This window comes from Maylandia zebra, linkage group LG8, assembly GCF_041146795.1.
Source record: "Maylandia zebra isolate NMK-2024a linkage group LG8, Mzebra_GT3a, whole genome shotgun sequence".
In the NCBI taxonomy this organism is placed as follows: domain Eukaryota; kingdom Metazoa; phylum Chordata; class Actinopteri; order Cichliformes; family Cichlidae; genus Maylandia; species Maylandia zebra.
In genome coordinates, this window is record NC_135174.1 from 4,715,835 (window position 1) to 4,730,406 (window position 14,572).

The 14,572-nt window shown below is 39.1% G+C and overlaps 1 protein-coding gene across 6 annotated transcripts in view; it reads left to right on the plus strand.

Annotated features, from left to right (window-relative positions):
- The window catches only part of LOC101480168 (shisa family member 6), a 76,405-nt gene that overhangs the window by 40,502 nt on the left and 21,331 nt on the right, over window positions 1-14,572 (plus strand). For 3 of the 6 annotated variants that reach the window (XM_004569687.3, XM_004569688.3, XM_004569684.3), the window contains exon 5: window positions 11,308-11,346. The exons of the other annotated variants lie outside the window; for them this stretch is intronic. In XM_004569687.3, the coding sequence (XP_004569744.1) occupies window positions 11,308-11,346 (39 nt within the window). The remainder of the gene's footprint in view (window positions 1-11,307; window positions 11,347-14,572) is intronic. 6 annotated transcript variants of the gene reach the window in all.

Genomic DNA, 14,572 nt, shown 5'->3' on the forward strand with positions numbered 1-14,572 from the left:
TGGGAAACTGTCTTTTAGTAACATCAGGACAATATTGACCTCATCTATTTGTGTGTCAGTTGATAGTTGATGTTAATAGATGATGAGTTAAACATTGATTCTGCAATAGGATTTAGGACTGGGCAATGTAATTTGCTTTCTCATTAATGTAAACATTATACATGCTTGTTCAAACCTGACTGTGAGAAAATATTGATCGGCCAAAGACTGAGTTACCTCAGTTAAAGGGCGACGCTCTGTGACTGTTGCTGTTTCTCTCACTGTGTGCAGAGGCAAACAAAGGTCAGCACCGATACAGTACGTTCCTCCCAAAATACCTATGAATGGTAACACGATGACTTCCGGGAGACAACGTTTGAGTGATATTTCAGAAAGTCCTGTCGCCTTTTACATAAATAGCTCGGCTGCTCTTTGTCCTTCATGACTTCCTCCACCCTGACAGGCTGATTGATAGGATTGTGCCTAATCCATTATTTTAGCCCATTGATTGTGCCCAAAGATCAGTGTTGTGGCAGAGGTAACAGGACCCTCCTATGAGATAGCTCCTTCATGCACGCGCAAGCAGAGGTGTCAGCTGCCAGCCTACTAATCACCCTATGCTGTGAGTAATGGCTATGAAAGCAATCACAGAAGAAATGCATCATCTCTGCAGACGCCTGATCTATCAACCTGACTCACTCTCATTTGACTGAAACGCATGCCAACATGAAATATGAAGCTTTGTTAAAGGCAGAGGAGGAGTGGTGGCTCTAGAGCTGCAGAATGTGATAATTAAACACACCCATAAAGACCAATTGTATTTCATATATTGACATGTACATGTTGCGCATTTTCCAAACATCTCCCTGGGTAAACATTTCATGCTTAGCTGTGGTGCATAATTACAATGATTCACTGGTTATATACCAACAGTCATTTTCCACTTCACTCATCTTTCAATTTGTTTCCCCACACGATATCAGCAGAGTAATAGTGGCAGAAGAAAGAAATGGCTCGCTCGCACACCATCAAATAGCTATTTGTCAGAGAGTTTGATGTTTCATGCAAACAAAAGCAACAAGCAAGGCGTTCTCAGCTTCCCAGATTTGTTGATGGCTTGCGCTATGAAGAGGTAGCAGGAGAGACTCGCTGGTTGTCTTTCCCCATCTGCCATATTTGAAGCTGGTTTTGTTGTCATTTTGACTGTGCAGACGTAATTTCACACAGTGGGGATCGTCCCCTCCCCCAACCATTATGGAGAATGCAAAAATTGGCAAAGGGGCTGCTACATTTACTACAGCACGGGGAAGACCGGACGGAGACATCAAGGAAGAGGAAATCCACACAGGCAGATTTTCTTTCAATGAGTGCTAATGTGCCATGACCAAGAATGTCAAACCTGGCCTTTCACACCATAATAGAGTCTCATGATTAATGTTTTGGGCATCTAACAAATGCAATATTTATCATTTTGCAACAAATTACTGCTGCATCTCTGGAAATGAATTCTATAGATTTTCCTCGCGGCTTATTCTGGTTTTCTCTGAGTGAGGGTTATTACTTAATTAGATGGGAGGAAGGCTCTGTCAGACATTTCCCCTGCCTCCAACTGAAACTTTTGTTACCCCAGCTGCTTGTGTAGAATACTGATCGCCTGGCAGATACTTTAACCAATTACCTGACAAATTTGAAATTTGAAATAATATATGAATGCCATTCCTCAAATCCCTGCTCTTGCTTTACTCTCTACCCATGTTTCGCTGCAGGATGAGTCCCCTGTTTTCAGGATTAGCTGGAATCTAGAATCTTTCAAGTTTTACTGCTCATTAGAAATAGAAAAAAAAAACTCTTTTGAACTGAAATCAATTATAATGAAAACTAAGTGTTGTACAAACGAAAGCATTTCATGACATGATGTTAAGAGATGATTATTTTTTAAACAAAGTGTGGTCCAGTACAATCTTTTCTTTCATTCTAGGTAAACATGCTCAGTTATCCCCTTCAAAAAGGTTTCTTTGCTGAATTTTATTACATGATACACTTGGGTAATAAAATAATAACTAAAGTGCGTAGTGCCTAAAAATGCAATACGTCTGTTAGGAAGTTGCCGTCATGGTCAAGTAAATCTTTAGTCTCATCAGAGCATGAACGGGTCTTCCAGCTGTGTCTCCTGTGTGTCATCTGACAAACTGTAGCTGACGCGTCACATGGTTTAGTTTGAGCGCTTTCTTTTTGGCACTCTGCCACACCACAGATTCTGGTGAAGGACAAGGTTCAGCTGCTGTTGTCTGCACAGTCCCTTCACTCTGAATGATACAGCTTGAAGCTCTTTCAGAGTTATTGTTTCTTGGCGTCCTTCCTTAGAAGTCCCCTTCTCGCTTGCTTACTCAAATTTGCAACTGTGCCAAGCTCTCTCCATTTCTTAATGACTGATTAAAATGGCATCAGGGCTTCTCGGTGACTTTTAAATGATTTAGGTGGCTTTTATTGAATGCATGTATACTTGGAAATGTATTTTCTTTTAAGATTTCAAACAAGACAAGTGTTTTTGAGTTGATCAAAGTCAAACCAGACTGCTGGTTCTATAGCCATGTTGTCATCTAGAGGAGGCTGCACTTCAACTGCTTAATAACCCATAACATGGCACTTCCTATAACATAAATCTAATAAGAATGTAAAAGGAAGGGTCCTTTTGATTCAAGTCTGCTTTTCCAATGCATTTCATTATGGCATCTTGAACTTGAGTTGGCGGAGTTTGCAGAACAGGGCTGAAATTCAGTGGAATTTGTGGAAAGAATAGCAGAACCAAGTAGTTGAAAAACTTTTCTTGGTCTGAAAAATGAAGCTTATGCTGAAATCTATGTTCTTTGTAATTTTCCTGCAGGAGATGACTACTATTGTAGTAGTAGGAAAACTGCTCTTTTGCTCCGTTACCTCAGTAAGCTTTGTTCAATTACTAGTTTTGAGTCGCATTTAAAAAAACACATTATGTTCACTTTGTAATTTATGAACCAAAATAAGGTTTTGGTGTTTTGAGAGCCCAGTTGCAGCAAAAAAGCCCTATGCAAGTACCAGTCCATTTAAACTGCTCTTGAAGCTACCACCGTGGCTGTTTTGAATACTTTAATGTGTATTTATGTGTCTTTATTAATCCAGCCATGGAAAATAGGGTTGGTATGGCCCATGACTACTCAATAAGGGGCTCTTAAACGACGGGACCAACGCACACTTACCTGTTTGATGCCTTTTAATATATTTGTGAGTCCCCACTAAGTAAGCATATTTATCTTCTATATAAAAATCTGGTGTATATAATATGATGTGATTCCATTACAGCATGTTCTCTGTGTTTAACCTAATGATTACTCTGCGTAAAAGATCAGGGCACCACCCCTGACTGCCTGAAGTAGAATTTCCACAAAAAGTTAGAAAATAGATTTTTTTCAGTATTTCAATAGAAACAACAAATTGAAAATTAGTTCAGAAATTCCCAAAGTTATTGGGATACTATTATTAATCGATGATTGCTCTTCCAACTTCTCTATCTTGACTTGTAGGTGGCGCAAATTAGTTAATCAGAGAATTACTACATGCTCAAATGTATCCTATGCAACCAGCAGAAAGGTTCATTATGCCATCACTACACTAGTGTGGATAAAAAGGGGGTGGGGTGGCTGTAGCTCAGGAGGTAGAGCAGGTGATCTACTGATTGGAACGTTAGTGGTTCAAGCCCTGGCTCCACCAGTTTGCATGGCAAGTATCCTTGGGCAAGATACAAACCCCAAGTTGCTCTCTGATGCGTCCATTGAAGCATGAATTAGGAAGCTATAAAAAAAAAATTAGAAGAAAAGTGATCAGTTGAATGTTGTATAGAGCGCTTTGAGTACCCTAGGGAGAGTCAAAAAGCAAAAAGCCACATCTAGTATAGATGGGAATGCGTACTTTCTATAGGCGGTGCAGACTGTGTGTGAACTGAAAACAAAAATCTGCAAAAGAGACAAGGTTTTACTTCCCAGTGAGAAACATGAAATACTAAGAATCCTAAATACTGTCCTATAAAAACCTTTTGTGTAGCTTTTCCTCGCTCGCCACCAAATCAATCACAATTGCTGTGATCGGTACAACTGATGTGACCAGTGGCATCTTTCTTACATGTTAATAAAGCCATGCTGAACGGTGCACTATTCTCAGCTGGAGCTCTGTAGCCTGTGGCTGCTCACTAAATCTCAATGACTTCATTAAATCATTACCATGAGTCACGGCATGCAGTGCCAACAGCAATTAAAACACAACAGAAAAGAACAGAGTCCTTGGGCCACTGTTTTGCTCTTGAGACTGCTACGCTTTACTAGATTTGGGAGAATGATTGACATACCAATAGGTCCCTAGGTGGATTAAAGAGCCTTAATCAATATTCAAATTTGTCTCACTCACACCCTTTGCCTGGAGCCAATTGTGCAAACCATGTCAAGTGCTGTCTGCTTTTGTGCTTCAGGCTGATTTTGAAGCAGGACACATTTTCTGTCACATCCAGGAATGTGATGAGCCTCTGAAATTTTAATGGCGCAAATGGTGAAAAATGATTGATAAATGGTCAGAAATGATCAAAAGCCAAGCAACGGGGCTCTGAAGGTCTCCACTCATACAGAGAAGGCTCATTAATACGCATACAAATCTTTTTTTGATATTTCATTCCTCATTCAACCAGGAGGCCAAAGGAGATGGAAAAAGCACAACTTTCAATGAATGTGTCAAAGCTTTAATTCTAGTCTCTCCTCTTTTCTTCTGCAGAAACACATTTCTATTCATGAAGTAAACCCGTCATAGCCATGATACCGCATCCTTATGTTTCTTTTATAAAACTCCAGCAAAATGGTAATTGAATTGCAACAGTAGGCTTCCGTCCCTTAAAGAAGCCTTTATCTTAGCAAATGACTGACAGTTGATTATGAAAAACCCAGCTTTTTCTTTTTTTCTTCTTGTGTAAAGACGATCCACCCACACCTTCTGCTTTTGTGTGCACCATTGTTATGGCTCCATTGTTAATGAGTTTAGAATTAACTGTCTGTATTGACTGGAGACCGGAGACCCTGCTGAGGCTGATTGTGCTGTTGAATGGGGAACTGGAGAAGTATGGACAGGGTGCACAGTGTGTGCAGGTGTCTGCTCGCTGTCTAGAAGTGGGAAGGGTTTTTCACAGTGGTCGCACTTCAGTACAGGTGACTGCTGTGGAGCCTGACATCAGGTGTCATCTGGTGGCAATTCATCTTTACTTTGAATTTTATTGTAATTTTTTTTATTTTGATGTAAAGAAAGCATCAACTGCTAAAGCTGGAGCACCAGTTAAAAGAGGGCATTAAATACTACCTAAACTAATCCATTGCACTCAGTTCTACTTGTATACTCAGAGACATTTGGCATTAGCCATTGTAAGCGTAGATATATTTGTATACCAGTTCTTACTGCTTTTTTCCAGCAATGGAAGAACAGAGTGATTAGACACAGCATCTGAATGTTTTCACTCATAAGACAACTTTTATCGAATCATATATAAATATGTATGTATTCATTATGACTTGAAACAAGCCCACAATTTCTATGGAGAAGGAAATTGTATTGTAACCAGAAGAGTTCTCTCATGCTGATCATTAGAAAGAAGGTATTTCCACACTGAGTTCACTTCTCAAACCCAGACTTGGTTTTAACACGTCTGTATTGTTTGACAGCTATTTTGGAAACATTATATTCTTGACTTGCATATGTGCACATGTGCAGTTATGTAGACCAGTTATTTTTTCACCCACGTTCAACCAATTTCTGAATGTAACATTTCTGAACACCTTGCTGGAATTTCTTACCTTAACTTATTACTATTTAGTGGCCAAAGATCCCTAAGAGATCACTGTAATCACTTTTTTTCTTAATAACATAAGAAATCACACACTAATTATTATTAAACTTAAACTCAAATGAATTTTAGGATTAAGCAATGAAGTAATGACATTAATGAGCAGTAGAATCATGATGTGGAAGAAAGCCCAGAAGCTAAAAAACTTCTTTATTCATCCACTTTTAGTGGATGTGGTTTTTCACGATTTTAAGATTTGACATTGTTGTATTGTAGGGTCTTTACCTACAATATGAATGCCTTGAGGTGATTGTTGTTGGCATTTGGCCTGATAAAAACTGAATTGAATTTAAATTGTGTATTTAGATAGGAGTGTACTGGAGGTGTGCATACAAGTAGGCCATTTAGTTTAAGCCAGCCAAGACTACGGCAACTTTAATGAGTTTTGGTCTTGAGGATATCTGAAGTCAGAGTGCTGCTTATATGCTTAGTTTCCCTGCTGATTGTCAGTTCATTAAATACCTTCAATGCCATTCTTTAAAAAATATCTATCTATCAATGTTAAACACAGAAGATGTCTCATGTGGATCAAGTAGGTGAAGAATTTATAGAAAGACAATGCTGGGAAACACAGTACTATTTAAACCATCCGTCACAGGTCAAGCAATTTTAGTTATATAGCAGTGCTAAAAAGTATACTGTAGTAATCTGGCTGGATGCCTCCTGTGCTTCTGCTACTTCTCTTTCCCTCTGTCCTACAGCATAGTTCTCCAAAATGAGCTTGTGGACAGGAGATGAGATATGATCCTTGGAATTAAAACAGCATTTTCTACTTTGATCATCCAGCACTGTGTGAAGCACTGAAATAAGACTCTTCTTTATCGAATCTCTACTCTCACTCTCCCTCTCTTAATCTTTCCCTTGCTTGCTCACCCCACTCTTTCTGAGCTTGGGGGATAGCTGTATGAGATGAAGAGTTAATGAAGATTTTTTTTCTTCCCCTGCATGAAGACGGGTAAACTCTTGACAACTTTGTACTCTGCTTTTGTTAATCATGTCACGATCAGCTTTCATGCTTTACAATCCCAACCCCTGAACCAGTTAAGCATGAATATTTAACATTGTTATTTTCAAGTCTCTATGAATACGGCTTAAATAACTGCATGAGCTGCTGCTACACAAATGAATCGGGACTGTAGTTGGCCGAATGGCTTCAGCCTTCTCCGTGTAACAATCTCAGTAATCTCCCTGTTTATTTCTTTTCATTACACACCATCTTATTTTATACCACTTACACGCCCTTGTCCTTACACAAACACTCATATGTGGCCATGTCTTCATAAACTGCTACTGAGATGCAACATTGTCAAATAGCCATTTAAGATGCTATCATCTGATATGGAGGCTGACGTGGGATGATGCTAGAAGTGTATTGTTATGTAAGCAGCTTTCTCAGGGACTGATAGCAATCCAGCAGGGGAGCGGCGGTGTGTGTGCGTGTGGATGTATATTGGGTGTGGGTCTGGGGGTGTGAAACAAATCACACATTCAGTACGCTACATAATATTACACCCAGTGTTTTGCCACAGGTACAGAGATTCACTCCTTCAGGGAATTTGATTTGTTAACATGCTAATGTGCTGAGATTAGCGAAGCAACAAACTGAGCGCGCATCACTCAGTGAGGTGCTGATTGAAAGAAATCAACAACAGGGGAAGTGGGGAAGAAACAAAATGCACATTTTTGAAATTAAACCATTTTATTTACAGACCAAAGATAGACACACTTGATTTTTAACCAAAACAAATACCAAGCTGTATATGGACCATGCTGCATTGCAGAGTTTGCAGTCACATGACCGCTAATCATGTGACCCTACAAGAATTTCTATTTACAGGGTATCATATGCCCCAAATTCTAACTGCATTCTTCTGCTGTATTAAGTAATTCATTTTAAAGACAAGTCCTATGACTGAACTATGGAAATATGTAGCTTGCTTTAAATGATCTTGAAGTGATTGGAGGCTCCTTCCATCTCAGTAAACCAGTGAGGCATCCCAACAGCTGCTCTGCATGTTACGCTGAAGGTTTCGAGTTAGCTCATTACAATGATCCATTTGTTGTGATGAATTAATAATCATTTTGTTTGACTGTGTGTTCAGCTCCCAGGCTGCATCTCCACTATCAGCAAACATGGCTAATGTGATTTTAGGCCAACATATGCTACTTTTTGCGTCAATATGAAATACAAGAGTACGCGAGGAATTTGTAGTCATAAAAAAACATTTAGTTTTATTGCAACATGCATCACAGTATGGCAGCAGCCCCTGAAGTCAGTATTCCCATCATGTTGCTCGTTAATGCTCATTACTATCAGTGATGTTTACAGCATTGATTGCTGGATGGAAACAGATTTGTGAATTATGAACTTCTCAGTAAATATCAGGGGGCCAAGTTTTGCCCATTTTATTGGCTCATACTTTTTCCCTCACCTGGGTCTGTGTTTATTATGAACACATGCCACGTTTGGGGCTGACATTTGAGCAGGCCGACTCCACATCATTGATTTCAGGTAGTCCTGCTGATATGTCAGGGCCTACAGGGGCATAGGTGGCTGGAAATGCAGCTGCGGCCCTGTAGAACAATCTTGGGCTGAAAATTTGAGCAAACATTGTTCACTTCTGATGGTGGGTGTGCTGGCAAGGAGATTTTCCTAGGAAAGGAGGTCTCCCCTGTGCACCCACTTCTCTCTACAGCTTCCACAGCCAGCATCAATAAATGTATGTATGTGTAACCATCTTATTCCATGTAAGGAGCACATCTAATGTCGTATACTGTTGAGCTTTTATATTTGTAACCCAGCTTTTGATTTATCTAATTTCTTAACGGACTGTTTGAAACCTTTAATTTATCTGGTTTCTCGGTATTTAAGAAAATGCAAAATAACTGACTGCTTTACATGGCAACACTGTGAAATGAGACAGTTGTTTGCTTGTGCAACGCTGAAGGGAAATGCTGAATCTTCCTGTAGCAGTCTTCAACAATATGAGTTTCTGTTGACTAAAACACTGCACACATCATAAAATACACTGCATAATGCTGACTCAGGAGAACAGTAACTAATGCTCAGGTATCAAGGTTTCTTGTCACAATTTGCTTCTAAAAAATGTGCATCAACCCTCAGGCTGGCATGAGAAACCACAAATAGGGCTGGTCTTTTGCAGCTCTTACAGCAGGGTCACAAAGAGATGAATTGCCTGCATTACCTCCAATAAAGAAAAGAAAATATATTCTGTGGCTACTAAAGCTGAAGGTTTATGGAAGCTACACATTTTACTAGGCTTTAAACTGAGCATAGATTTCACTGCAGGTCCCCAACGCTCCCATGCTGCAGGAATACATCCACATCCTCCTCATTATCCCCCTCACCAAGCATAGGGCATCAATCAGGTGCATTGAGCGTGTTCTCTGGGGGAAACACTCTGCAACCATCAATACGTCAGCCTTGCATCACATGTCTTATAGATTTATCAAGTCATTTATTATTTATTGATGTGAATAAAACTCAAGGTCATCTTGTAAGAGTCTTCACCCATACTGCTTGAGAGGGTACAGCAAGGGTTTGATTTCAGTGGTCTTACTGCTCCTGTAAGGTCACAACCTCGTGAGGTCAAAGTGACCATAGCTAATCTGATGAAGAGGTTATCATGAACTACTCATCAATAACACTCTACAGCAGCTCAGCTACTGATATCATGATGAGCACATTCAAATATATATGTCAAAAGATTCAAATGAAAAAGATACATGACTCAGCTTTTCTTTCAATACAACCCGTCTTAATATTTGTTAGTGTATTGCCCTACCTCTCCACCAAATATTTATGACAGATGTTTGCTCTAATTAGTTAGTTTTTTCCTCGTATTTTTGGAAGATATGAGCTCATTATTTTTTCAGCTGCAGGCAATTCCAAGCTGCTGTATGTTGTTTCTATTTCAGCTTAATAAGTCAAAAAAGTTAAAGCACTTTGTTTAGATATAGAATCAGCTCAAAATCAATAAAATGATACAATCAATATATGAATTTACTACTACTATGATAGTAACAAATAATTAATTAACTATTAAAATGACACACTAAACCGCTGTCTGTACGTCTGTTTATTCGTAGCTGAGCAAACACACAGTTTTTCGGTCCACCGCCTGCAGCTGCATGCAGTTCTTCACTTTGAAAATTGAAATAAAAAAGGAAAGCTTTGGCATACATTATGCTTTTTTTTCTTTCACTCCCACCATTAAATTGAATATAACATATTTAATGGTGTAGCCAGATCGCATTTTGGCAGCCGCTGGTAACCATGAGCTTTGTTGCTCTCACTATGTTGTTACAGGAGCTTGTTTTGGGAGCAATAGTGTGTCCACAGTTAAAATACCTATTACTAGCTTAGTTCTAAATCATATTTTATGTAGTTTTACTATATAAAGCGTCAGATAAAATGATCTGATTTCTCTGCTATGGGTGGTTCTTTACAATATAAAAGGGAGACAGGAAAGACCCAGTAAGCTATACACTACAGTGAGCACACTAGTGTGTCCATGTGTCTTCACTCTGTTGGGTATGTGTACTTTAGCATTTCATTACTGAGGTGTAGTGTTTGCAGATTTCTCTCACAGGGGATTTCACATAAACCACTTAATGTATATGTATAACTACACTTAAATCTGCAATTCATGCTCATCAGTATATCCGCAGTAAAATAACACCCCCACCTTTTGTCATGAATGTATTATAGAGTCGTTGGGTTTAAGGTCAGAACTGGCATGCACACCATGTAGACACAGAGCTGGGGAAAATATCCTTGTAGCTGCGTGTTGTTGTGTGGGAGGCAACCACGATGAGAAGCTGATGTTAAATCGATGATGATGGATCAAAGTGCTGCATGGCTGGAGCCCTGCGGTGTTAGGGTGTGCGGAACAACAGTGACTTTTGCATCTCTTCCTTTCTACTCATTAGCCTCTTTGTCTCCCCTTTTACCCCAATTCTCTCTTCATCTTGAAACCCTCTCTGTCTCTCCCCTATATTAAGAGGAATGCAATGTGTGTCTGAATTTTGGAGTGGGGAGAGAGGTGACTTGATGCTTTGTGTCATGGTGTCGGGTAGAATCAGACACTAGCAGATGGGAAGAAAAATATTAACCTTTAATAAACAATCAGTATCGGTGCACAAAAAATGACCTCACTTTTGGTAACATTTTGCCTGTAACCACTATAAAAGACATGTTTGTCATGAGTGAAGCTACTACGCTTCAGTGAGGCTGAATTTTGGCATGTAGAATAACAGCAAAATGGTTGTTTTCACCTCTGAACAAGACTATTGTAAATTTAACCACATGCAAAAACAATAACTGCCAGTTATTCAGTGTGATCATGTTCTATAACCATCCAAGTGGCAGAATCTAATCACTTGGTTCTGTTTTCTAGGAGAAAAACATTGGCCGGTCCGCTCCCAGAGTCACCATGGTAGGGATGGCTATTCTTTGTTAAAGGTTAAAGCTGCCTCTAGCCACTTATTTTACATTTGCTTTATGAACCTGTTAAAGATTTATACAGATAATATAAGATAATATCAACTTCCTGCGTGTTTGGAGGCAGCTTATACCTGCAGTGTTAATTGTAGTGAAGTGCCTTCCCATTGATCTCTATTTGTATACTCAGTATATAACCTCCTACTTGACATTTAGCTTTTCTGTCTATGTGACAAGTGCACATGTGTAGTCTGGTTCATTTGTGTGCTATTTTTAGGGGTGAAACGGTACACAAAAATAATTAGTATGGTTAAAAGTCTATGCAATGTTAAAACAAGTTGAAGTTGTGCATAATAAAGACAAACATGCTATGTCACCCTTCTGCAAAGAATATTTTTCCAAGCCTGAAGCAGCAGAAAAAACAGATTTATGAGGAAATAGCCAACCTGGTTTTGTCCAAAGCTATAATACGAAACAACCAAATAACTGGCACTTTTGAATCAGCTGTGATCACTGGTGGTTTTTCCTTAAAGCATGCCTCCAGTCATGTCTGTAAGGTTGCCTCCAACACATTTTGGTTGTCATGCAGCTGCTAACTGGACTCTAAAATCCTAAAATAGTTAATTGCACATTAGAATTGTCAAGTCATGGTTAAAAGAAAAATATACCTCTTTTTTTCAATTCCAAGGTTTTACATATCAGGACATCACAAAAAATGAGAGATGAACAAAAAAATATATCAAGTCATTATTTAAGAAATATAAAAGCAAAATGTAGAAGCACTGAGGGAAAAACTAAGTGCGCCCAATGATTCAGTAGCTTGTAGAATCATTTTTATTAGGAATAACTTAAATTAATCATTTCCTTTAAGGCTTTGTCAGTCTCTTCATTGAGGTTTGCAGAGATTTGTTTATACACAGCTCTCATGTCAAGGTCATGCCACAGCATTTCAAATAAGCTGAGATCTGGACTGACTGGGCCATTGCAGTGCCTTGATTATTATTTTTTTCCCATTTTTTAAATAGATTTGCCAGTATGCTTGGGTTCATTGTCCTGTTTCATTACCTTATGTTACCTGTGAGACATTTAACTCCAGAATAAGTTGGTACACAGTACTGAGTCTGTATCCCAAGATCCGCCACCGTGTTAGACAGTTGGTATGTCATGCAATGATGTTTCTTTTAAAGAGAAGTGGCTAATTACTGGCAACCTTTCCAAAACATGTCATACTTGTTCAGTTTTTTTCTAATTGTATTGTCCTGAACTTTAACGTGCTTACTGAAGTTTATAGATCCAGGATGTAAGTTTTTGTAATTCCTCTGCAAACTGGTCAATTTTATTTTGGGATGCATTTTCCCTGGATGTCCATTTCATCATCACTCCATTACAGAACTTTGGATTCGTGGACAGATTGTTTGGAAACAAGCTAATAAACCTAATCAGATTAATGAGTAGGACCAGATAATGTTTTAGGTTGTCCTGATATGTAAAACCTGAGAACTGAAAAGGGGCGGTGTGGTTTTTTTTTTACCCTAGCTCTACCTTTCTTCATCCAAGCTTTAGTTCCACGTATTTGGTAGACTCAGTGAATGTGGTGCACTAGTCTGTGTCCAGTTTTTGTCATTTTGAATGATAGCCGGGTGGTGCCTCTTATACATCCAGGGGCTAATACATACATTAGTATGTTGTTGGACAAAAGTGGCGATCTGTTAAAGCTCTGCAGATGGGACCATCTAACTTGAGATAACAAGTTTCCTTTGCATTAAAATATAGACTTAATTAGTCTTACGCTAATTTAAAGGCAAACTGAACCCAATGCCCTGTAACAGGCTATATGTATGTACCGTAACACCCCTATCTAGTTCTGTTTAGGTCACTGGTGTGGTAATGTGGGCTTGCCTATAAGAAAACACTGTTAAGAGGAGATTTGCACTAAAAAAGTTTCAGCCTACTTATTTAAAAATATATATTTTTAAAAGCTAACCAAACTAGGACAGACTTTTTGTAAACAAGAATATTCTGTACCTCCTGATGTTTGTTGAAGCTGGCCCACATTATATGACTTTTTTTTTTTTAAATTGTGCTGTGCATTAAAACCCAACTGGTCTTGTTTCACGCTTGTGTTCTAATTCCTGCCCTTTGGACTGTATGTTTTGAAATGTTTCACTTTCTATGTGTTGTCCTCTTTACTGAATTGAATGTCCTAACCTCTATGGTGTACGTGCTCTTCGATTCTGTCCATCTCAGTGGAGAGGAGGGCTGGTCTATGAAGGCATGGATAAAGGCAGTTTTGATGATGTTACTTTTTTAATTTTAAGAAGACATCAGATAAATCTGTCCTTATTCTTGCTTACGATATACGGACCCTCCTCTTCCTCCTCTACCTCTTCTTCGCCCTCCGCCTCCTCCCAAAGGAAGTCTGCTTTTCAACAGCCTGCAAAAGGAGTCGGTTGGTATGTCGATCAACTGTGAAGCAGAAGAAACTGATTCTTTTCTGCTGAGGTATTATTCCTACAGTGCGCCAAGCGATGAAAACGGCATATTGTTACACTGTTTGATTTTCAAGAAAGATTATCTTTAAACCCAGGGAGCCACTGTGGCTTTGTGGCGAGAGAACCGAGTGTAACCACGCAAGCTTTGTAGGAACATCATGACACACCACTTCAATAAAACGGATGCCTTATTGCCTTTTAACACTTGGGGTCACAGTCCACAGTGGGTTCAGTGTCTATCACATTTCAAAATGAACTGGGTATGAAGTCCATCTCAACCTCTTGCCCTTCCCCTTCCCTGCTGAGACTATCATGGCACATTTGTCAAGCAGCAGAGGCAGTGAATTGTCAAGTAACTGCTTGGCCTTTGGTGTCTTGGGGGTGATTGTGAGTTATGAGATAAAGAGCGATACTTACTGGCGCTGTGGATAGACACAGTCTGTGTTGTATTTGGATTTTACTGCACTTGGAAGAACATAGTAGCAACCCTCTTTGTTAATGTATTTATCTATGAATGCATAATAAAATCTGAGTATTTCTGTGCAGCTATTAGCTTCCAACAATTCAAAACACTCATTAACAGACATGAGGTAGAGATCAGTCCGCAACCTTGGCCATGTAGCAATACACTGTGTCTGTAATACTAAAAGTATACAGACAGGAAACCGCTCCAGTTACTGTAATTTTTAAAATTTTCATTAATGTATGTAATCGAACTCGCTGCTGTGA